This window comes from Cupressus sempervirens, chromosome 4 (genome assembly GCF_028749045.1).
Source record: "Cupressus sempervirens isolate cs-2001-9-10 chromosome 4, ASM2874904v1, whole genome shotgun sequence".
Lineage (NCBI taxonomy): Eukaryota > Viridiplantae > Streptophyta > Pinopsida > Cupressales > Cupressaceae > Cupressus > Cupressus sempervirens.
In genome coordinates this window covers 565,604,998-565,632,353 of record NC_143121.1, presented here as the reverse complement: position 1 = coordinate 565,632,353, position 27,356 = coordinate 565,604,998, and the positions used below count along the sequence as shown (strand labels likewise).

Below are 27,356 nucleotides of genomic sequence, written 5' to 3'. Positions count from 1 at the left end.
CGGTCCCTTTAAAACCTATTTTACTTAATAAAAGATTATGGTCTTTAATGAAACTTAGGGCATTATACCAAAGTCAATAGTAGAACCTCATCTATCCATTAAAACACTCATATCGTGGTAATTTGTCATGTACTAATCATAGAAATTTGGGAAAAGTTAGGGTTTTGCAAGGTTATTAAATTCCTATTGTCCTTTTAAGTTATAATTAGCATTTACTTTATCTATGAATGTATTATCCTTCCTCCACTTTTCCTTGGTGTTTCTAATTTATTTTAAGTTGATTAAATCATATTATATATGATAAGAAAGTTTTTTTTCCCAAATCAATTCATATTAAAAAATAACTAGATTACTATGATAAATTTATAGACCAAATTAAACTAATAAAAATAAATTTAAACATCTCCCACCTAAACATAAGATTGATTTATATTTACAAAAATATATTAAATCTTAAATAAGAAAATTCCCACAACCAAAAAACTTGAGTTAATAAAGAATAAATAGAAATGTTTTTTTTTTCAAAGCAACTTACCTACCATCATAACTTAAAAAACAAAGAATGGAAACAAACTTTAAGAGATGGAACGAATATTTGATATGTAGATGTAAGTTTCCACTTCAAGGAAGATACTTATATCGTGTGGCTACTGGCTACTACTATTTGTGCCAACCAATCAGAACTTTTGGAAAACATCAAACAGTAAAATGATTGTGAAATGAAAAGAAAAAGTGCTCGAGTATATACTTTTCAAATGCAAACAAAAGTCTTGCTTTGACCAAAATAGCGAACGCAACAGCCACTCATCGATAATGTTGAATTACGGACATCCAAAGCACGTTTCAAGCACAAAGATCAAGCACACCAAAAATTACTTTTTAATTTAAACAATCCGTGAATTTTTTAAAACTTATCGCTTATCTTTAATACTCAATAAATAAATTGTTGGAGCGGACACGCAGCTCAATAAATATACTCAGACCGGATAAAGATAAAGAGCTTTTGGTCGTCGTAAAAGAGATTGCTTAAGAACCCAAAACACATATACAGGAAAATCATCTCCAAGGAACAGTTTTTCTTGGTACGAATAAACTAGAAATTTTGTTTGATGTGATTCAAAAACTTGTCCAGAGTTTTCCGCCGTGGAAACACCAATAATAGAAACGTCCTCAAAACGCTTCTTAATTCTAAACAAGTTAATGTGCAGCAAAATATTTTGATCCGTTTGGTGGTCGACAGATGTGACATCTTACAAAATACGTGGCTCAAATACCATTCACAAACAGCGACAATTTAGCTGATCAACATGCAGATCACCTAAATCCCAGACTTAGTCCAGAAAAAAATGAACTTCAAAACTAACAATAATGAACGGTAGGAGAGCTCTTACGCATTGAAAATGGCTTCTCTGAGCACAATGAAATAGACTGCTCAAATTTTCCGGTTCCATTGAATCATACTTAAACCACTGAATTGCTGTGTCCAAAAGAAAATGCAAGAAACCGGATCTTTACAACGAAAACATTTATACCACTGAAGTGCTGTGCCTTCAAGAAAAATGGAAGAAAACTGGATATCTTTACAAGTAGAATATGTGTACCACTAAGTTATTACTGTGACTTAAAAAAAAATGGAAGAAAACGAATCTTTACAACGACAACATTGTTAAATTTTACGACGTGAAAGAATAATGCGAGGAGAGTTTCTTTCAAGAAGAAAATGAGGGTGAGCGGAACAGAGAGCCAGAATTTTTGAATTTTTAAACCTAGAATATTGTATGTTCTTATGATATTAACGTCTGTATCGGAGAAATGATGCAAGCACGGCCTCATAATATGAACAACACCGGATCTTTACAACGAGAATATTGTGAAACTTTATGATACGAAAGAATGTACCAGAGACTGCAGCGAGCAGGGCTGCTTCTAAAATGACAAACAGCGAAACTAAGCAGCCAGTGACAGGAAGAACAGAGGAACGGATCTTCACAACCAGAATATTGTAAAATTTTATGACATGAAAGAATGTATCAGAGAAGTTATGCATGCAGGGCCGCTTCTAAGAAAATCATAAACAGCAGCCGGCCGTAAGAGGAAGAAAAGAGAATCGCATCTTTACAGCGACAATATTGTGAAATTTTACGAAATGAGAGTATTTATCAGAGAAATGATGCAAGCAGGGCCGCTTCTAAAATGAAGAGCAGCGAAAGTGACCAGTCGGTAACAGGAGGTACAGGAAACCGGATCTGTACACCGAAAATATTGCGAAACTGAGAAGCTTATGACAGCAGGAACAGAGAAGAGGGTCTTTACGGCGAAAATATTGTGAAAAGGAGCAGCCGCTGACAGAAATCTGAACCGAAAACCTGATCTTTACAGCAAAAATATCGTGAATCTTCATGAAATGAAATAACGGACATGCCGCTGAAAGGAAGAACAGAAAACTGGATCTTCACTGTAAAAATTTCGTGAATCTTTACGAAATGAAATTATGTATCAACGAAATGACTCAAGGAAGGCTGATTCTAAAATGAAGGAAAGCGAAAGTGAGCAGCCGGTGACAGCGGGAAGAGAGAACCAGGTGAAGCAGGAGGCAACTGTCCGAATTGAAATTGCTCCGAAGGCGAAAGCGTCACGAAGGACCCCGGCGAGAATGGAACCTGCGACCCCGCCATTAACTGAGAAAGCTGAAACTGCGAGCCGGGTGAAGGCAACGGCGAAACATACGGAAATTGCTGCTGGCTGTTCACTGCAGGCGAGGGCATAAACAGGGGCGAGAGCGGCGAAGTACTCTGCTTCTGAGTGAAATGCGAAGGGGCGCCAAAGCTGGAGGACTCGGTCATGTGAGGAACCGTAGGGTTGGCCCAGGCACCTCTGGAGGGAGCTAGCGACTGAAAGTGCGAATACATCGGCAAAGAAAGACCCGATGAAGAACAACTTTGGAAAGAAGGCAACGGCACGGGCGCTGAAACCCCAGCGGCGGTGCTAATGGCTACCGGAGCGACGAAATTTTGCTGTTTTGGCTGAAAAGATGAGGAGGAGACGGATTTCATGGTTGCCAGATCAGGATTTGTGACGAGATTACTGAAGGAAAAAACGGATTGGAGCGGAGGCGGCTTTGGTCTTTGCAGCCGCGGCGGGGTAGGATTTGAGGGTGGAGATGAAGATTGAGGCGGATTATGGGGCTGTGGAGCAGCATGGGAACCAGTGAGGCGCTGAACAATACTGCGAAAATCATCCTTGTCAATGGTGTACAGAGGCGCCTGCTGCTTGGGCGGCTGAATTATGCTGCGTTTCACCACCTTGCTGATCTTCCCAGAATGAAGCCTGTTTAACCCTAAATATCCATTTCTGCCATTGCTTCTGCTCTTGCTGCTTGCTTCAGACGATTCCGAGCCTTCCATAGCCTGAGAAACAAAATTATTCACTAATTCTTCAGATTAAACAGAAGCGAAGCTCTAGAAACTTACTGTATTCATCCTGTTTAACCCTGGATAAGCATTTCTGCCATTCTTTCTGCTACTGCTGCTTGCTTCAGACGACTCCGGGCCTTCCATTACCTGAAAAACACATTTTTTCACTAGTTCCTCGTATTTAACAGAACTGAAGCTCTAGAATCTTACTGTATTCATGCCATTTTGGTTGGTTTCTCTATCAATCTAGCTCTTTCATCTCGCAAACCGCCCAGGCCGCACCAGGGAAACGATTGTTATATTAGTAAATATATAAAAAAAAATCAAGGCGGGATGATACCGGAAGAAGTCGTGGCATGATCTGGTCCGTCAGATTTCTGCGATGTAAGCCGTTGCTTTGTTATCGTTGACTGAGGTGATGTGGCACTGTTGATGGTCTGACCGCATTAGTGAAAGCGACAGGGCTCCGGTAAAACATAGAAATCTTTGACCGGTGGTGGGGCCCTTCTCTGCAAAATGCCCCAAATACGGTTGGAATCTCGAGACACATTTAATGAAGGTTAATTTGAGAGGCTTTCTACTCTAAAAATAACGGGGATGGGCTCCCCCTGCTACGAATCTGACAAAACGCCCCCTGCTACGAATCTGACAAAACGAAATTCCAACTTGAAAAGGCGTTACAAAACATATTTCAGGGTAAATTTGAAGACCGTACGTTCCTATTGGCTCTTTCACATTGTCAAATAAGTCCATATTTTCAAAGCACTACAAATCTTGAAGATTCTCGTCTTAATGTGAAGTTATAGGATAGGAGCGATGTGTTGGGCATATATATATATATATAATGAAATAGACTAATTGTTTAAATTAAACCATAAACATATTTATAGAGAAATCAAAAAATAATACACAATCGTTATATAAATCTTGTTTCACAAACTAGAAACTAAAGAAATATACATGCATTGTTCAACATGGGCATATCCCCCAAATGAGAGACTCCTATGTAGTCAAATACTAGTAGGAGGAGGAGGGTGGTCATCCTTCTTTCTCCAACTTCTGCTTCGTTTTCTCTTAGCACAAAGAGATAAAGTTTCTTGTTTTATATTACTTATTGATTATTTAGATTTTTCTCTCTTTCCACAGATTTCATTTTCTCTTAGCACAAAGAGATAAAGTTTCTTGTTTTGTATTACTTATTGATTATTTAGGATTTGCTCTTTTTGCAGAGCTTTTTCATTCTAATAATAGATATGGATATGATTTGAAATGTTGATGCAAAATAGTTCACACAATAAAATCTAGAAGCCAATCTCTCCATTCATTATAGATTATGAAAATCTCATCTCTATCATTTATATATCATACGAATGTATTATTTATTCTTATGTTGAGATATCTTTAGATATTTAAAAACATTAAATACATTAAGTTTCCACAATTTGTGCCTCTGCCTTATTTTTGATAACCACTACTATGTTGGCACCTTTTTTTTATGTAAATTTTTTTGTTCTTTAAACTAGTCACGTTTTTGTCTTGAGAGCGACGCCTAATGCAAGGTCATCCTTACAAGTTAAGAAAGAAATAAACAAATAAACTTCTAGTTCTACAATAAACAATCCTAGTGGGATTCCAATAGACATGACTAGGAGATGGGAAAAAAAAGTAATTTAAACAAGATATGTAAGTTTGTTAAATGTCAAATTTGGAATTGCAAAAGAAAATGTTAAATTTGGATAAAAAGATGATGTTGAGGATAAGTATAAAGTGTAAAGATTGAAATTACCACAAAGTGACACAAAATCTAAAAGATTGGATAAGTTGAACAATAGTCTTAGTCGGTCAATCGCTAAGACTACTCAACATAGAAATTCTCATTTCTTAAATAAGATAATTACATTATTTTGACCCAATCTTTTCAACAACATCAAATCAAGTAAAGGTACAATATAATGAAGTCAACCATTATATTGAACAGAGAAGTTTAATCCAATTACAATACATGTGAAACCAATACATCAAGGATTTCAAGCATCACATCATACATCATAAATATACAAATACATGAACAAAAGGTTGCAATGAAACAAGATATCAATATGTCATCGAACTATCTATCATCCATTTTCTTGCTCTAGTCTCCTATGTCATTGGACATTAGTTCATCCACAAATCTTGAAATAGGAGTGTGGTCTAAGTTCTTTTTTCACCTAATTAGAAAATGGTTAGCTTCTTTGGGGCTCGTCCTAAAATGAGAGCACATCAACCCTGCATGAGAAATCTAACAACTTGGCATTGATGGATCTTAAGGAATTTAGTACAAGTTGTAAACTATCTACTTTCCGCATAAGTCTTACTAGAACTAACAAAGATATGACAGAGAGAAAGCACAAATAATCAACATATTTAAACAAACATGTGTTTCCAAAGCTTGGGCCTAATAATTTCATTACTAGATTTCTGCTAGCAGATAGACGAAAAGTGAATATCTACCCTTCTTTGTCTACCCATATTTAGTGTCCTTTCCCAAAGATTCTCTCACATACAAAACAAGTAAAAAAGAATATATATCCATATTTTCTAAATGAATTTCAATTCACATATTATCTCTTTTCAGCAGTGAATACACATAAAAAATCTTTTATTCTAAAAATAAGATAAAAATCATATTAAAAAGAATATTTAAGGGGGGTCAAACACATGATGTCCCATTTTGTATTTTTTCCCTACCACTAGACCATGTGGTCTTTTTCTTTTTTTTTCTTTTAAACTATTTCAGACAAATTTCAATAAGGGGGTCAAAGTAAAATTTTCATATCGAAACTTAACAAAAATGTGTTTGCAACAAGATTGATTTGAGTTGATAATAAAATTCAATTCATTGTTAAGAAGTAAATAGAATGGCATTTAACAAATGAAGAAAACTTAAAAGAATGTTGGCCTAAGCATTAGTGGTGTCGTTCAACTTTAAAAGCGCTACAGCTAGGCATTCTATTCTATACTTTAACAATTTAGAGTGAAATTGTTCATGTTTTTCCATTAAAAAAAATATATAAAAATAATCAAGTGTTGATTGGAAATTTCAATAAGTTTTATATTTGAACATACTAAAAACAAAAATATATCAAATTATATATGTCACTGGAAAAGGTCCACCAATCAGTCAAATGAAATGGGACAAGATAAGACAAGTTGGGCAGTAGTCTCATACTTGCCTGCGGATCAAGATTGGTAGAGCAATCCCCTCTAACATTCATTAGTTTGGAAAATATAAGGTCTTGTCCATGTAAGAACTTGAAAAAAAAAACCATTAATTTGATTTCAATATAATTTGTTTGGCTTAGAAAAAAAATCATATTTATTTTGTTATTAGAAAAAATTACATGACTATTGTAATAACATGATCTCTATGTGATTGTATATAAATCTTTCCATGATATGTGATTATTTTGTTGAATTGAATTATGTATCATTTTTAGTTCAAAATAAAGTATAGAAATGATTCAAATGTAGATAACATAGTGAATATTGGTGATACTCATTATTTTATTCTAACATATGTTATGAGTTGAATCCTATAATTAGTGAGAATAAGTATTTATGCATGATGAATTTATAAATGTGTAAGAAATTGCCAATCAATTTAAAAGAAAAGATCATTGATGTGAATAGTAATCTAAAGATGGGAATGATGCAATAAACATTGGTAACTTCCAGGAGGAAGTCAAGGACAAGGGGGGGAGTATGTAATACCCCATATCATTCTAGACTTAGACTCAATTGTAAGAACTTGATTAATATGTGTGTAAGGTGTTTTGATACATATGCTATGAATTATTAATGTCATTATTATTCTTAAAAAGATTGTAATTAGAGAAGCAGTTAGAGTCGAAAGAATGATACTTATTTATAAATGAATTTCATATGCAAATGATTTTTAAGAAAATGATGTTGGAATATGATATTGATCTAATGGGTTGATCTATGGTTAATTCAGGGATATGTATTAATGTTTACAGTCTTATATTTATATGTTTGGGTTATTGATGTTAAATTTGAATTTGTGTAGTGGATGATTATGAAGACCTTCGAGGAAAAAATATGCCAACTCTTGTACAACAACCAAAGTCTACCTCAATGCAAAACTTCTTGTAAAATCGGATATGAACTAAAGTTGGACTTTAGAGGGGTTAAAATGGACCCTAGAGTGCATTTTGGTTTAAAATAACCTAACCCACTTATACTACCTAGGGTTGGGGGTTAGTTGAAGGTCAAATCATGGTTAAAAATTCCATTATGACACCTCAAAATGGCCCCACTTCAAAGGTGGCAAAAATGGTAAGTGGGAGACAATGGAGGACATAGAGCCTTGTGCCATCATTAAAATAATGCAGATAACAAGTGATAGTTCAAGTTTTAAGAAGAAGGTAGGAAGACAGATAGGGGGATTCATTTTTTTTGGATGGAGAAGAGAAGGGGAGGGAAGGGAGAATGGAAAAATTATGGAGAGGAAGAGGAGGAATGACTCTTGGTTGAAGATGAAGATCTATCTAAAGGGAGAGCTCTTGAAAAGATAAGTATCTTATATGCATCTAGAGTAGTTCTTATTGATCATGATGAAATAATGTGTGGAAGGATTGGCTCATAATGTGATAGAGAGAGAACTCTTAGGATTGCAACCATGATCTCTTGGTTGAAATGAGTTCTCTTGCCTGGGGGTATGGCTAGGGCACAAGCGGCCTCATGATGCCATTATGGTAGGGTGGAAAAGGGCACTTGTGTGAAAGGTTTTGATAATTATTGTTGTAATCTTGCAAATAAATATGAATGAAAATTAGATCTTAAGTTTTTGATAATATATTTAAACTTGTATATGAGAGAAGAAGTTTGCGATTAAAATTATAGAAATGATGCTAATGTTATTTGAGATATTGTAAATCTTTTCTAAAAGCTATTATTATTTATGGTAATGTTAGTTAAGCTTTTGTTAAATGAGAAATTGTTTTGGGTGTTAAATTTGTAAGTTATTTCATTAGAAACTACTGGCTAATGCTCAAGATCATGTTAGCAAAATATCTACTATAGATCTGAAACATTGAATCTAAATCTTGTCTTTTATTTATTAAATTAAAGTAAGTTTTTGGTAGGAAAAAGTGGGCATGACAGAAAAGGTTTACATTCTAATACAACTTCCTAGCCCATTGAACCCAAGTACACACAACTCAACAATGAACATCGATAAGCCCAAACATGATGTTGAATTTAACCCAACTCCAACCTTTCTATTGTCTACAAATTAGATTACAAGTAAGGCAAATAAAGAAACACAATAAAAATACAAAAAGAAAAATAGCCCAAGGAGAGAAAACTTATAACAAAGTTGAATCTGGTTGGTTTTTATGTTCAAATTTTAGAAGTGACCTATAGAAAAAAAAAAACTATCCTTTCTCTCAAATAACACCCAAAACACCAACATTTGGTACTATTTTTTTTCTAAGTTCAAATAACCAGCACATATCTTGTGTCTACTATTTCACACACATGGATTACATCAAAAGGAAGTTTGCTATTAAATGCAGAATTAGAAAAAAACCACTACATTTTCTTACTTTATTTGATACAAAGTTGGGCCTACTTCTCATGATATTTAGAAGCGACCTATAGAAAAAAAAACTATCCTTTCTCTCAAATAACACCCATAATACCAACATTTGGTACCATTTATTTTCTAAGTTCAGATAACTAGCACATATCTTGTGTCAACTATTTCACACACATGGATTACATCAAAAGGTAGTCTAATATTAAATGTAGAATTGGAAAAAAAACCACTACATTTTTCTACTTTTTTTGATACAAAGTTGGGCCTACTTCTCATGATATATAAATTTGAACCTCTCTCTCTCTCTCTCTCTCTCTCTCTCTCTCTCTCTCTCTCTCTCTCTATATATATATATATATATATATATATATATATATATATATATATATATATATATATATATATATATATATATATAATTTTGTTTAGTATTTTGATAAATTGATAAGTAGGAGATAATTTCCACAGCAAGTTAAATTGTGATATTGCTATAAGGATTTAACTGTGTGATTTTTGAGTCAAACTCATTGACCCCATGTTTCATGAGTAGTGCATGAGAATAAATGGAACACTTAGCACTCATTGGATCTAGGTGAGGGCCTACTTCTCATGATATATAAATTTGAACCTACCTCTCTCTCTCTCTCTCTCTCTACACACACACACACACACACACACACACACACACACACACACACACACACACACACACACACATACACACACACACGTACATATATGTATATATAGGTATATGTTTCTAAAAAATATGACAAGAGTTAAAATTGACAAAGAAATGCCTTCTTAATTTCTAGGAAGTCTAAGATTAAAATTATGGATATCTATATTAATACATATTTAATCTAAATAAATTGATATTTCTAAACCATAGAAATATCAAGAAATTTGTAGAACTATAAATAAATAGAAGAAAAACCTAGAAGTTTTTGTAGTAGAGTGAACATGGATGAATCTTCCACAATAACCAGTCTCTTCTCATTTTCAAATCTCTTTGTTTTTCAACTTATATGTACTTCTCTCATATTCCATTGCCTCTCATTTAATCTTCTATTTATTTAGTTTTCAACTACTTTCAAGTTGTCCTATGTGCCTTTATTTTTGCATGCCAAGTGTAATACCCACCCCTTTGCTATTATTGTAGATTTTGTTGTTAAGCCCTACCAGGCCTTTTTGTGAACATGTTTTTGATTAAATGAAAATGGATTTCGAAGGGACATTGAAACCCATGAACAAAGCAAGTTTTAAATGAGGGATTTACAACCCACTCCAAACAATATACAATATGCTCCACAAAGATAAATGAAACATAGACAAAACAATACAAAGATAAAGAAGGGGGTGCCAGACAACTCACAAACCCCACCAAAATGAATTGGTGGTCAAGGAAAGGAAAAACACTAAATCAACATAGCACCCCACATAGAGAAAAAGACAACAAAATTTGATTTCCCCTTACATCCCTACTTGTGGAAACTAGGGATCATGTCAAAAGAAGGAGATGAATATTTCTTTGAATGTTTTCCTTTGACTTTAAATTATCCCTCTTTGATCTTTACTAGCTTAGAATGCTAGGCCAAAAAATTAATGGATCTATTAGAACCAACAATGACAAGGATAGAAGACTAACCTAGAGAGATAGATCAAACACCATTAGCAATGAAAGGGATGGAAGACACACCGAGAGAGGTAGAAATAATATGATCCATGATAGGGAAAGTAGAATAACCAAGGGGAGAAGAGACAACATGAACAGAAGAAAAAATATTTCCCATTGTAGCAAGGGCAATTGACTCCTTTAGAGTAGGAGGATCCATAGTGACATTACCGCTAGTAGAGTTAGCTATATCACTATTAGTGGAGACAAAAAAACCACCTTCCACATCACCATTAGATGGCACAAAAACATTTTCCAAAGAGCTAATCCCTTATTAGAATCAATCACAATATCATTGGCATTTCCATTTAAATGAGGGGAAGCCTTAAAAACCATATAATGATCATTAGAAGCACTTTTCTAGCATGAGGAAGATTTTTTTGATTCAGACTTCCCTAACCCATGTTAGAAATTTATTCAGTGCTCCCCTTAGGGTTTGTTACAAGGGCTAAAATTCCTCCCATGTAATATAAGTTGAGTGGTTGTATAGGGTATTGATAGATTGACCTTTTGGTGCAATGACAACCCCACTCTAACAAGTAGTATTAGAGCTTGGTCATAGGTTTGAATCTTCAGACCCTCTGGTAACACTAGGGGGGAGATTGTAAGAAATTTATTCGACACTCCCCTCAAGATTTGTGACAATGGCATAACCACCTCCTGTGTACTATAAGTTGAGTGGTTGTATTAGACATTGATAGATCGATCTTTTTGTGTAATGACAACCCCACTCTAACAACCCACAATTGGCAACAATATGCCCCATCTTAAAATATATTATGCATCTAAAAGGGATGCCCTCATAGTCTAGAGGTTGGAACTAAGAACCTAAAGGATACTTGATCTCAATCTCTATGGGTAAACCCTTAATAACATCAATCCCAACAAGAAATTAAGAAAAGATGGATTGGAGCATATTTGACGAGTCCTTGTCAATCATTAAGAAGTCACCAAAAGTATCATTGTTTTATTCCAAAATAGGATCCACCCAAAGATGAAGAGGGAGGTAGTGCAACCAAACCCAAATAGGAACCTTGCTAAAGGTTTCCAAAGAAAGGTTGAAATCTTCATGCAAACATGTTAGTTTCTTAGTTATATCTACTAAAATTTAGTTCTTATAAATAAAGTAATTGATTTTATCATGTTAGATGATAGTAATGATTACTTGTTTATAATGATGATACTTCATATGCTCTTAATTAATGGTTATAGTTATATTTAGAACGATGAGATATCATGTGTTCTCAATTGATGATTACAATTATCTTCATGATGATGTAATTCATATGTTAAGATATGATGTTATTTATATTTATAATTTTCTAGTTGTACTTACCTCATATTTACATGTTTATGATGCATGTGCATGTTTTACATCACTTTTTGACATGTATGATGCAATTAAGGGAGAGAGATGCACTCACCCATGTGTCTCAATCTACACAATGTACCACTCCTAGATATTGTCTATTACATATAAATGTATATTGGGCATTCTTTCCTTTTATGCATGATTATAGGTATTGGGCTTCAACTTCTTTAAATTGCTTAGGTGAGCAGGCCATATCGCAATTGTTGGAAACTATAGTTGGAATAATTGTTATGTTATCATTGATGTCAAACCTTACTGGTGAGACATTTGCAAATAGTGTAGTGTCATATCAATTGATTGATGAAGATGATTTGAAAAGAGAGATAACTAGATGAACTAGTGAAGCCATTGAGTAAAGAGGAGAAAGTATGTTAGAATTACAATAGGCACTTGATCAGTTAGTCTTTGATAAGATAATGTGTTGTCTAATCATTATATTAAGTGAAGAAGACAGTTGAGTTAATATATAGAAGAGAAGACAAGAAGTTGAGTAAAACACTTAGCTTGACCAAGCCATAGTTTTATTATGTCAATGAAGATAGAGATTAAGGAACTTAAGAGATATTCTAGCAAGTAGTATCAACCTAGTGATAATTATGGCCGAAAAAGATGAAGAAAATGTAGTAGCAACCGAGCGTAGTGAAGACCGAGTGAGCCAGTGTAAGTCGAGCAAGACAAAACAATAAAGACCAAGCTACCTAGTGATGACCAAGCATAAGAACACAATGATGACTGAGTGCCAACATTTATATAGTTTCTAAAAAAGTCAAATTTTGAGGCTGACATAGTTGAATTTTCAGATTGGTCAAAATGTGTAAATGATGAGATTGATGAGATGTCATTTTTAAAGAAAAGTTTCTACAAGTGATCTACGACAAGGATTCAAAGTGAAGTTTCCAAACATTTCAAGCAAAAAAAAATGATGGAAAAATTCAATGAATTTGATGAAACACTAAGATCTATGTGTTAGGATAAACCACAGACAGAAATAAAAACTACATGCAAATATAACCAATAACAGAAAAAATAATAGATCACACAGAAATGAACACAAGGCACCAAGATTTAACTTGGTTCACCCAATCCCTGGGCTATGTCCACCAAACAGCAAGTTTGATCTTATTACAATCCAGTGATTACAACCTGATTACAAGCTGTAATCCCTTACAGCTCAATACCGCCGCAAGAACCAATTTTGCATCACAACATAATGAAAAATACCCAACCCTAAACCCTTTTATACAAGTATTAAACTGCTTTAGGGTTATAACATGTCAGCCATATGTCGGCCAAAATATGTCAGCTACCATGTCGGCCACGGCCTAAATTTTTTTTTTTATGAAGTATGTACATTACTTTCCTGATCAATCACCATAATCTAATAATCTCCCACTTGGGGACTGATCAGGCTCCACACTAAACAATAATCTCCCACTTGGAGACTGATCCTATACCAATACCACTACCACATGGGGCTCCCACTGGATCAAACCACCCTGGACTCTGCTATTCTTTTATTCATGTTTAGTCAAAAAGACCAATCGAAGCTGAAGAGGAGTTCAGCTTCTCCCATGTTACAACCTTTGTCAACATATCTACTAGATTGTCATTGGTATGTATCTTCTCTAGCTTTAACTGTCCATCCTCCAAAACTGACTGAATAAAATGGTACCACAACTGTATGTGTTTGGTCTTAGAATGCAAAGTTGAATTCTTTGCAAGATGAATGGCACTTTGACTATCGGTGAAAAAATAATTATCCTCCTGAGGATGTCCCAATTCTTCTAAGAAGAACTGAAGCCATATCATCTCCTTGGCTGCCTCTGTAGCAGCAACATACTCTACCTCTGTAGTGGATAGAGCATTAATCTTTTGTAACCTAGAAACCCAGCTCATAACTGCCCCACCAATAGTAAAGACATAACCTGTAGTACTCCACACGGTATCAATATCCCCTACCAAATCTGAGTCAACATAGCCTTGTAAATCAATAGTAGAGTCCCCAAAGTGTAAACACTTATTGGATGTTCCTCTCAAATATCGAAGAATCCACTTGACAACATTCCAATGCTCAAATCTTGGATGACCCATATACCTGCTAACAACTCCCACTACATGTGCAATATCTGGCCTAGTGCATACCATAACATACATCAAGCTTCCTATAGCTGAAGCATAGGGTACCTTGGACATCTTATCCTCCTCTTCCTGTGTCTTGGGACACATCTCCTTAGTCAATTTCAAATGACCAGGTAAAGGTGTGCTAACAGCTTTAGCATTCTCTATAGAGAAATGTTGCAACACCTTCTCAACATAATCAGCTTGAGATAGCATCAATGTTCTATTCTTCCTATCTCTGCAAATCTTCATACCAAGGATTTGTTTTGCTGCCCCCAAATCCTTCATAGCAAATGTAAGGAAACTTGGCAACAAAGAATACAACCGTTTCCACATAACCCATAATAGATCTAAAATAAACACGAAATTAAAATCCACATGCAAGAGAATAGACAACATACCCACAAAATGTGACACAAGATATACCCTGGGAAACCCTCATTGAGGGAAAAATCCAGCCTCCAAAAGCATCCATCATCATGTATTATTCAGCAAAAAATACCATTGCCATACAACCATGGAAGCCTTCATGGCCATAGCCACAACCGAGCAAACTATGTGAACAAGCATGAATCCACACATCCCATGCCATGCTTTCAACCTTCACAAATGCTCCCTTGGCTAACCTGTCAAGCCTTGTCCTACTTGACTCTTGCCTTTTGTCTTCTCCTTGTCTCTCTCTACAACAACTACCCTTGTGGTTGCTTATATAGTAGCAAGTCCCACAAAACCACCAAGTGGTATTACATAAACCATGTGCTAAAACCATGTGCTACCTAACCCACTGACCCCACATTTAATATTGGGCATTTAATTCTTTTTCCCAATATTAAATAATTACATAAAATATTATCACAATGTTACAATACAACTCATCAAGAATATTCCATGGGAATCTTTACATGTTGCACATCCATCTAGGCACAACATTACATAATAAAATAAAATAATAAAATAACAATATTATGCAATGTGTGCAACACCCATTATCTCAACAATCTCCCACTTGTTGTATACATTGCATAGGGTCAATCTGTAGCCACATAAATGAACAAGGGAACAATCCCTCCCAACACATCCACCGTCATGGATCAAAATACACCAAGTGCTCCATCCCGGTACCTGCAAAAAAATCAAAGTATCCAGCATCTCAAACATGAATGATCTCACCTCCTATTATGCCACTCCCACTGGACATACATAGAAGCCATCCAAAGAGAAAACCACCCAACCTGTTGCATTAGAAGATCATAAAATCCTGTACCAACTAAAATTCCAAGCACAAAAACTTGATCCAAAGGTAATCACATGTATCCGTAGTTGTTAAAATATCCATAGCTGAAATAGCACCCATAGCAAGTGCCACACCCATCCAACTATCCATACCTCAAAGGTATAACAAGTAAATCTCATATCACCGACATATCCAATCTATAACTTGCAATCACAAGCCTCAAGAGCAATACCTGCCACATATATACCAAGAAGCTCCCACTGCAAAAGATAATGTCAAATCTATAACCAATCCACTCAACACATCTCAAAGAAGTGAATCCATGTAGTATCAAGGACATCCACAATACATAATCCAATATCTTACAAGAATAACTCTCATAACAAGTCTCCAATGCTCTCCCAAGTTCTCCACAACCAACAGAGGAAAGAGATAAAGGAATAACCATGTCATCTCTCACATGACATACATGAGCACAAACTAGTGATCACAATCTCCAACCAATCTCAAATCCAATGTAAGCAAAACTGAACATCCAAGAAGATAACCAAGACCAGAGAAACCATGCAAATCATAACCTGTATCATGTCCTTCTACACACACCTCTAGATGTAAACTGTGCAAGTATGATCTCCTCCGTTAAATCTCAACAAGAAGCCTCAACAACACCCAAACCATACCATATAACTAATCATGGATGTAAGCCTCTCACAAGAAGATCAAACTCAATAAAACTATTCCTAAACCAAGGAATAACCATTCCTAATCCAAGGAATATGCCCAATATAAAACCATCTCCCAAACTCAACCAGCATAACAACATATGCACAAGGAGATAACCAATGCTAAACCATCTCTCAAATGAACCCTCCAGAACTAACTCATGTACCATAGCTCAAGATCCATATCCATGAAAGACAAGCATAAATATAATGCAACTGAGAGAAATAATGGGCTATACCTCTCAAGTAGCAAACCGCCGAGTAGACCAAGAGCGGGGAATGAGAATGGTCATCAAGATACCCAAGTCTCCAACCAAGAATCATCTAAGAACAATCTCCTCTCAAGTCCATATCAGGTGACTGCCCCTCGGACTTCCTGTTAAAACCATCAACCGTTCCAACAAATACTTCTCTAATCCAAGAGAAAACAGCATCACCACCGTCTCTAAGTATCCATGAGCACCTGTAACCAATCAATCCATGCCAACTCCAAATGCAACATAGCAATATCATGAAGTATCCAAATTATGATCAGTGTACTCAATACTAAGAAACTAAACCAAGATCAATGTCAAAAGTTCCAACCATGGCCTCAGGAACATAAACATGACAACATGATCTTACCATCTCAACTAAAGAGATAACATGCTCCATATGAACATACCATAACATGTCACAACTCTAAACACGTATCAAGAGTATACCATGACATAATAAAGAAACCATCATCATACCAAGGATAACATGCCAAATAAAAGCATAAACCACACCTTTTCCAAGAACTCTATGAGTCCTCAAGATGCAACCATCTCCACACACCATGAAGAAAAACCATCTCCATATACCAGGAAGAACCATCTCCACATACCATGAAGAACCATCTCCACATACCATGAAGAACCATCTCCACATACCATGAAGATAACCAAGAACTCCATGAGTCCGCAAGATCTAACCATCTTCAAACACCATGAAGATAACAAGTGCACCATGCAAATGTCAAAGACGCTTCTGCAGCAATAAGATCTAAGACAAACCTCCAACATCTGCAAACACTCAATAAATATATCAATGCCAACAACTCCCATTCAACCGTGGTACCAAGTCACCTATGGCATCATAAAGTCCATCCTCTCCAAACCAAGAAGATATAAACCAAACCAGGAACTAATCTTGCACTGTCACCCCATCACTGTCACAAGCTCCCACTAAACTGTGTATCCAAGCTATCCATGACATAATGATGAAAAACCATCTTCTAACCATGAGAATCAACCAAGGCATCAAACCATCAAAGAACTCAAAATGCACATCATGAGCTCCTCAAAAGAAATTAAATAACCATGATCCTCAAACAAGAAGATATACCACCATAACCAAATAAAAAATCCAAGCTAATGAACATCAAGGATGTACTTGTATAGCCAATCATGTCATGCCAAAATCCATGACACCATGATCACATCCATGAACCGAGCATCTGGCTCTCAATATGTCCAACCTGTCAGCATAGTCAACCACAATCCTCTACCATGACTATACCTGGTAACAACATTTCATCCCGTCTACATGAAGATAAAATCATGTGACTTAGGGCATAAACAACCCAAATCCAAGCCACCAATCTGAATATGCATCAATAATGAAAGATCAATGGGCAAAGACAACCCATAACCAAGCTATAAATGCAACCCGTAAGTATAGACCGCTTACAACACTGCACAACTTGTAGATCTAACAAGTCATCATACATATCCAAGCTAAACACTAATAACCATATCATCATGAGACCAATCTAAATATGAACTGAGTATACAATGACATCAAAACTTAAATCTCCAATGTCATAAACTCACAATGTTACCATAGTCAAAATATATCTATAAACTGTTCAGATCAATATATCAACAAATAAATCATGCCAAACTTGCACCAAATCTAAACCAATGTGTAGAGCTCTCCAAGAGCTTTCCGTTGACTACTCGAAGTCCAAAATCCAACTCCATATGCCCAAGTTATGCCCTAATTTGTGCTCAAAATAAATAACATCTGCCTTTAGGGCTTTTAAAACCTAACAAAATTTCAAAATTATAAACCAAACCTACACCATGTTGTATTGCTATGAATTAGCTTTCCAACGCCTATAAGAACTCTGAAATCCGATATTCTGAGAGAAAGTTATGGCCATTTTACTAAGATAGTCTTTTTACCATTTTCAATACGATTTTTTCATTTTTTATTTTTTCAGTGACAAAAATTCTGACGGGATTAAATTTGATGGCCATCATGGGCTGAAACCAAAAAAATCTTTCATTTCCTCTTAACATGGCCAAACTAGGGCATATTATATATCAAATTTTATGGAAATGTCGACCGGGATCCAATGGTGAGGTCTGTTTTTACCCAGGAGGTCATTTTTGCAAGCTGCCCCCCAAAACCCTCATTTAAATGAAACATCCGAAAAAATCTTTTTCTCCAACAATTTCACATGCCTAAATATTTTACCATCCCATCATAACAACAAATCCAAAAACCCTTAGATCTGCAATAAATCATTCATATATCTTGCCCTTTTTTAAAATTTTTTTAAAATTTTTTATCCTCTCATGCATTCTCATGGATTCAATCAAGGGTTACAATAATAAAGCCATAGCTCTGATACCACTTGTAAGGAAACTTGGCAACAAAGAATATAACCGTTTCCACATAGCCTATAATAGATCTAAAATAGACACGAAATTAAAATCCACATGCAAGAGAATAGACAACATACCCACAAAATGTGACACAAGATATACCATGGGAAACCCTCATTGAGGGAAAAACCTAGCCTCCAAAAGCATCCATCATCATGTATTATTCAGCAAAAAATACCATTGTCATACAACCATGGAAGCCTTCATGGCCATAGCCACAACCAAGCAAACTATGTGAACAAGCATGAATCCACACATCCCATGCCATGCTTTCAACCTTCACAAATGCTCCCTTGGCTAACCTGTCAAGCCTTGTCTTGCTCGACTCTTGCCTTTTGTCTTCTCCTTGTCTCTCTCTACAACAACTACCATTCTGGTTGCTTATATAGTAGCAAGTCCCACAAAACCACCAAGTGGTATTACATAAACCATGTGCTACCTAACCCATTGACCCCATAGTTAATATTGGGCATTTAATTCTTTTCTCCAATATTAAATAATTACATGAAATATTATCACAATGTTACAATACAATTCATCAAGAATATTCTATGGGAATCTTTACATGTTGCACATCCATCTAGGCACAACATTACATAATAAAATAAAATAATAAAATAACAATATTATGCAATGTGTGCAACACCCATTATCTCAACAACAAATGCATGTGCTAACTGGCGTTTCAACCCCTTAATATGATCCATGTTAGACCCAGCTATAAGCATATCATCAATAATGTAGCTATCATCATCCAACCTCTTAAAATAAACACAATAATCTGAATGACACCTATTATAGCCATGCTCATGCATAAACCTGTCAAATTTTAGATACCATTGCCGAGGTGCTTGCTTCAAGCCATATAAACTTTTCTTCAATTTGCAGACTAAGTTCTCCTTACCTTTGACCTCAAATCCCCGTGGCTGGGCCATATATATTTCTTCATCCAAATCACCGTGAAGAAAGGTTGTTTTAACATCCAACTGCTCTAAATGCAAATCTTCAGTAGCCACAAGACTTAAAACAGTACGGATAGATGTCATTTTAACAACAGGAAAAAATATCTCATCAAAGTCAATTCCCTTTTTTGTGCAAATCCTTTTACAACTAACCTGGCCTTAAATCTTTTCTTACCTCCTTCCTCTTCTTTCAACATGTAAACCCACTTATTTTGTAAAACCTTTTTACCTGTAGGCAACTTGCATAGATCCCAGGTCTTATTCTGTAGCAAAGAGTCCATTTCATCTTTCATTGTAGACTCCCACTGAATCTTAGTATCCACCTCCATAGCTTCATCATAACTTTCAGGTTCACCAGCATCAGTAAGTAAAATAGAATACAAAGAGGGAGAAAATCTTTGTGGAGGTCTAATTTGCCTTGTTGACCGTCTAACATTCACTAGTGTGTGTGGTATTTATTGTTGCAGTTGTTGCACATCATGAGGAATGACTGGAACATCAGCTTTTGGAGTATCATCTAGCACTACATAATCATCTTCTTTCTTCTCATGTTGTTGCAACAAATCTTTGTACAACACTATCTCATTGAATATGACATCCCAACTTCTAACAATTTTAAGATTTTCAAAATCCCAAAGCTATAACCAAATTCATTAATGCCATATCCAACAAAGACACATTTTCTTGATTTAGCCTCTAGCTTGGTTCTATTTTTAGAGTCTATATGAGCAAAAGATTCACAATCGAAGGTCTTGAGAAAATAATAACTCACCTTTTTACCAGTCCATGCTTCCTTTGGAATACCACAACCCAAAGGAGTAGAGGGACCTCTATTAATCAAATATACTACAATATTGATAGCCTCTGCCCACATGTGTAAGGGCAACCCAACATGCAACCTCATGCTCCTTGTGTGCTCCATTATAGTCCTATTCATGCGTTCAGCCACTCCATTTTCCTGTGGAGTCCTTGGAATAGTTTTCTATCTACGAATACCATTAGTGGAGTAATAATCTTCAAATTCATGACTGCAATACTCACCACCATTATCAGATCTGAGACATTTTAATTTCTTATCAGTCTCATTTTCAACCAAGCATTTCCATTTCTTAAAGGTTTGAAATACATCAAATTTCTATCTAAGGAAATAAACCCATACTTTTCTAGTTGCATCATCAATAAATGTAACATAATAATGAGATCCACCAAGGGAAGATACCTGAGCTGGTCCCCATACATCTGTATGCACAAGCTCTAATTTCTCCTTTTTTTTTTCGTCCTAGTCTTTACAAAACTCACTCTCTTTTGTTTTCCATACACACAACTTTCATAGAAATCTATATTAACACATTTCAGACCTGGTAAAACTTTCTTTGAATGAAGTACTTTCATACCTTTCTCACTCATGTTCCCAAGTTTGTTGTGCCATAGCGATGTATCAGAATCTACAATAGCTATTTGTTCTCCCTACTCAATTGCAACAATTGTTCGTAAACATTCATTTTTCTCTAAAATAATCAAAGTAGTAGGAACAATATGACCTGTACAAAGATATAAGGTGCCTACTTTCACACCTTTTGCTACTACAAGGGAACCTTTTGAAACCTTCCAATTTTTATCATTAAAAGTAACTACACAACCCTCATCACCGAGTTTTCCAGCTGAAATTAAATTTCTACTCAACCTTGGAACATGTCTTACCTCATGTAGTAGCCAATGATTCCCATTCTGCAACTTATTCTTAATTTTTCCCTTTCCGACAATCTAACAGGGTTCATTATCCCCCAAGTAAACAAGCCCAAAATCCCTTTGGACATAATCAATGAAATAACCTCTATGAGGTGTAGCATGAAATGAAGCACTAGAATCTAAAATCCGTGAATCATCAACACTTTCTAAAGACAGAAGCAAAGCATCCTTTTCGGATTTTTTACTTACCACATTTGCCTCCTTGTCTCCATCTAATTTATCTCCTTCATTTTTCTTTCGATTCCAGCAATCTTTCTTTTTGTGCCCTAGTTTCCCATAGTACCGGCAATCATTTGGTCCTCTCGATTGAGACCTCCTCTCCTTTGACTTTCCTCTTGATGTCCCACGATTTCCAGAGTTACTTCCTCTTTCAGTCGTTCTACCCTTGCTTTGTGCATTCAAAGCACTTCTTGATGTAGATCCACCTGAGGATTTCCTATGAGTTTCCTCACTCAAAACAACACCGATCACATCATCATATTTTAGGGTACTAGATCCAGGAACAAAATTAGTCACCACCATTACCAAGCCATTCCAGCTTTCAGGCGAAGAACACAAAATCATGAGAGCCCTAATTTCTTCATCAAAATTGATACCAACAGAAGATAACTGACTAGTAATAGTATTAAACTCATTTAAATGATCTGCAATAGATCCACCTTCTGCCATTTTCATATTAAATAAACGCTTCATTAGAAATACCTTGTTTGAAGTAGAGGGCTTTTCATATAGTGTCACTAGGGTTTTCATCAAATCTTCTGTCATCTTTGCTTTTGTAATATTAAATGCCACTGATAGTACCAAGCATAACCAAATGCTTCCAAGTGCCTTTCTATCCAAAAGATCCCATTCAGCCTCTGACATAGTTCCCTGATTCTTGGCTTTGCCTTCCAACAGCTTCCATAAATCCTTTTGATATAGATAGTCTTCCATTTGCATCTTCCATAACTAGAAATTATACCCATTAAACCTATCAACCCCAACTTACCCTCATCTACCATCACTCCCACTCAACCATGAGACTCCCACTTAACCATGAGACTCCCACTTAACCATGAGACTTTCCTGTAGAGGATAACTGAAAGACAACCTCACTCTGATACCACTTGTTAGGATAAACCACAGACAGAAATAAAAACTACATGCAAATATAACCAATAATAGATCACACACAAATGAACACAAGGCACCAAGATTTAACATGGTTCACCCAATCTCTGGGCTACATCCACCAAACAACAAGTCTGATCTTATTACAATTGAGTGATTACAACTTGATTACAATCCATAATCCCTTACAGCTCAATACCGCCGCAAGAACCAATTTTGCATCACAACATAATGAAAAATACCCAACCCTAAACCATTTTATACAAGTATTAAACTGCTTTAGGGTTGTAACATGTTGGCCATATGTCGGCCATAATATGTCGTCTACCATGTCGGCCATGGCCATGAAGTATGTATAGTACTTTCCTGATCAGTCACCATAAACTAACAATCTCCCACTTGGGGACTGATTAGGATCCACACTAAACAACACTATGGTGATGATTAAGAGACAAAAGATCAAAGATATCTATTTAAGGAGGTGTTAGCTCCTGATTTAACAGATTTGAAAATAACCAAGAAACCAGACCAATACATCTAAGGCTAAAAAATTCCTATAATGGATACACTTGACTGCAATCTTGGACCAACTATAAAGTTAATTCCTTCTTCTTCTTCAGGCTTTGTTAGACCTAGGTGGGTAGAACTTAGATTCTTTATATGGTACCAGTGTGAAGGCATATAATTTAATCTCAATAATAGATAAAATCCCTTAATCTTCTATGTTTATGCAAGCATTCATGGGTGAAATAGCTAATGACAGAGCACATGAATCTGATAAACCAAGTGAGGGAAAACCTTTTAGCTCCTTAAACATAAAGGGAAAGATATTCAATTGATAATTTGGATCTCAACATAACCCAGATATGTATTAGTAGAGGACATGCAATCTCCAAGCTGACCAGTCCCTTATCCATTGGGTATTGAAACTAAACCTTAACATAAAAATGGATATCCTAATATACTTGTATATCCAAACATTTGATACATCTATTTGGTGTGCAAATAGATATCAATCTTCATAAAAACTCTCATACTTATGGTAATATCCTCCTAGTGTAACCTGTAACCCTATCAATTTAAACAAGCATTTACTTGGCCCTTTGTTCCAATAGAAAATTCATCCTGACATATAACCTTAAAAGATTGCAACTGAATTCAAGCTCTTCATTCTCAAACACAAAACATTATAGATAACAGAAGAAGGTGATGAGAATCAAAATGAAACTAAAAAATGTGAAGCTCTTTCATTAATTTCATTGAAACCAATACATCATCTGCATGTTAACACTCAGAAAATACACAATGAATGACTATATAATATGAAAATGCTTCAAAAGAAATACAATATGCTATTCATAATAGAAAAACACTAAGAAAATGGTCTCACAACTATGAGAAAATCTCAAAGAATTGGAACCTATCTAGTCTCACAATCCTCAAAATATTCAAAAAATTGGAACCCTTACAAAGAGTAGAAAAGGAAGATATATAGGAGAGAAGATATTTTAGAATTTTCCATCTGAAACTAACATGTGTCTCCCTGAAAATATTTTCAATCTGAAGTTGTTGAAACTAAACTTCCTTTAACTACCTACAATCAAAAACCATAAATGATGCAACAAAATATCTGATATATCTTATTTAAACAATTAGCAAAATATCTCATGGAAAAAATATCAAGTACAAATCAAATCTAAATTAGAGGCTCAAAATTTGATTTAGCTGGTCACACCTGTCCTTTGCCATGAGATCATCTTGTGTTGTTGCCAAAAACATCATTTGCTACCAACTACAATTAAAACCATCAAATCTCCCTTTATAATTGATGATGAAATCAGATATGATGAAAATTTGATTATATCTTATTGCAATTTCATCTAGAAACACAATTTTGCAAATTTTACTCAGAATCCCCCAAAAACACAAATCTGCCTATAGCCACTTTTGGTAAACACTTGCACAAAATCTGACAGCAAAAATGGAAAATATTATACTATATGTTTCTGATAAAAATGGTGCCCCTGAGACCAATTAAAAATTCTGGCTCCCGGACTATGAACAAAGCATAAAATGAAAAATAAAACTATATAGTCGAAACTATATAATATTATTCAATTTATAATCCTTTAAACATCTACATGTTGAATATCTCTGAACTTTTAATTTTTATTCATTTTTCTTTTCCTTGAATGCCACTTTGTGCCAAGTGTTGGTATCTGATTTTCCATCTCCACCTGAGCAAGCCCCACATCCTCATCAACATTTGAAATTCCCTTTACAATATTACAATCCTTAACAATCTTCAGAGTGTGGCACACCTTCACATTTAACTTCACAATCATACGACAACCTGATGCTACAATGAAATCTTTCCCTGACATAACATCGCAATGTTTGAAACTCCTCCTTTTGATCTCATGATGACCACCAAATTCATAGCATCGTAGACCCTGAGAATTCTCCTCATGACCACATGACAAGGGGCCCATCATAATATTGTATCACTTCCTGTTGCATCTCCTAGCCACATGAAAAGAGGCCTATCATAGCATCGTAAAACATTGAAAATTATCTCTCGATCTGATGGCAACTTGGGCTTTTCATGGTATCGCACACCCCCAAATTTTTCTTTACGATCTCACAGCTTGTCATAGCATCAGAGCCCTTTAGGGTGGTCATAATATCACAGCCCGTTAAAGTTCTCCTCTTGACCTTACCAAAATCATAAGATCAGAGGCCCATTTATCCCCTCTTACGATCCTATGAAACCATCGTATGCTCGCACAACTTCAGTCTCCAGTTCTTGGCCCTACAATGACATGCCTTCATCATAGTATCACACACCATTTTTGGTTTGTCCCGATCTTGCGATGTGATTGTAACATCAGCCCTCTTCACAATTTATGCCCTGATCCTATAACTATCGTAGGATCGAGGCCCTTTATTTTTCCACCTACAATTCTATGAAATTGTCATAGGGTCGAAGCACTTAATGTTTGGTGTAGGATCATATGTGTCTTGATTCACCTTCCTGATTTCTCAAAGTTCTCGTAACATCGAACTATCATAACTTCGGAGACCTTAATATTTCCTCACCTGATCTCACGACGAGGCTCTTGGGTTGTGCCATGTGGCATCACTACAATCACTTCATTAGTCAAAATAAACTTTAAGTTCATTGATTCAATTGGCTAGATGGATGGGCCCCTTCATGCAACTCCTGCATTCAGTGTCATAAAGCAAGAAGCTTTAGACACTTATCAACTCTATATGTTGGTATTTAAACAAAATGAAAAGTGCACTCACAACCACATATGGGACAAATATGATTTGATCCCCCTGCAAATAGAAATGCCACCAATCATGGACTTAGCTCTAGCCCTAAGCGTCTTCACTCTGGCTGTAGTCTTCTCTTTTTCATGCATGAATTACGTGGCTAAGGATGCTCCTCATCCTGTCCTGCATGTGGAATGCTCGATCCTCATGGACTGGAGCCCTTCAAACTTTCCATGGCCCCTACCTTTTGTGTGAAACACCTAATTTGCAAAATTGATTACACAATTATATGGCTCAAAACTTGGAATGGACATTCAAAATGGGAGTGCAATTTTGAGTGCCAACATAGGCTCCATCTAGGGATGCATGCCCCTTGTGGGCATGACAAGAATTCAAATCTTTGGAAGAAGTAGACCACTCAAAATTTTCTTGAACAACTTACTTAAAGCATGAAACCTATTCTAACTATACAAGATAGTGACCTCGGGCCACTAGAAAGTTTTCAAAGCTTCCCACCTCTGTCATATACCTGATTCTCATTAACATCTTCTAGAGGTTAATTGAAACTTTGATTATCCTTTGTTTCACCCAACACATCAGTACTTTCAATCACTTCATTAGGCAAAAAAAAACTGTCATCATCACTTTCATAGTGCATATAAAAACTTGAATTACTTTCTTCATCATGCTCACTATGAAATTGTGAATCAGTGTGATCATAACTACTAATATTAAACTAAAACTGATCATCACTAACTAACTCACGGACATCTTCAACTGGAAACACAAAAGTTTGATATTCTACTTCATTCAAAGAGTTACATGAATCAATTTGTAACTCACCTTGTGTATCTAGGTATAAAAGGGTATGTAAAATTTGATCCCTACCTCTTTGCAATTATATTACTCATAAAATCAGATTCACAACTTGCTGAAAACTCTTCACACTAAAAAAATTGGTTAGTCACGAAATCTGAAAAACAATATTGAAAATGTTGATCCAAAATTTTCTAATCACAATCTTTGTCTTCATCTAACCAACTAGTAGAGGGGACCTTAAACTTTGTAAACTTACAATCAGGCTGATCATTAGAAGATTTGTTAGTATAAAAAGGAAACTCAGAATCAACAATATTATTTTCACTGTTTTCCTCTTCATCTGAAGGATCAAAAATTATTTCACTACAATCACCAGCATGAGAAAACATTGAGATAGTAGAAAACTTCCCCTCAAACACATCCCCTACATCTATCAATTCATCATGTGCATATATATTTGAGGTATTGTCATATGCACCTCCAAAATTTGATAAATATTTTTTAGATTCTGTATCTTTTTCTACATCAAACATTAGGGAAGTGACTTGACTAAATGAAGAAACATAATGAGGGAGAATATGAACATCCTTAGAAGTACATACAAA

At 35.5% G+C, this 27,356-nt stretch overlaps 1 protein-coding gene across 1 annotated transcript; it reads right to left on the bottom strand.

The window, feature by feature from the left end:
- Positions 1-1,749: 1,749 nt before the first annotated feature.
- Positions 1,750-3,696, bottom strand: LOC149562464 (uncharacterized). Its single transcript, XM_089825949.1, has 2 exons — positions 3,471-3,696; positions 1,750-3,407 (listed from the first exon to the last, which is right to left on the bottom strand). Exons 1-2 carry the CDS (start codon positions 3,555-3,557, stop codon positions 2,526-2,528), a joined length of 969 nt encoding a protein of 322 aa, XP_089682075.1. The 5' UTR covers positions 3,558-3,696; the 3' UTR covers positions 1,750-2,525.
- Positions 3,697-27,356: the final 23,660 nt, after the last annotated feature.

Excerpts from the sequence above, each read along its gene's own strand:
- LOC149562464 (XM_089825949.1), bottom strand. The coding sequence starts at position 3,557 with ATGGAAGGCCCGGAGTCGTCTGAAGCAAGCAGCAGTAGCAGAAAGAAT. Across the intron at positions 3,408-3,470 it reads GGTTAAACAGGATGAATACA|GCTATGGAAGGCTCGGAATC; the intron begins GTAAGTTTCTAG and ends TTTGTTTCTCAG.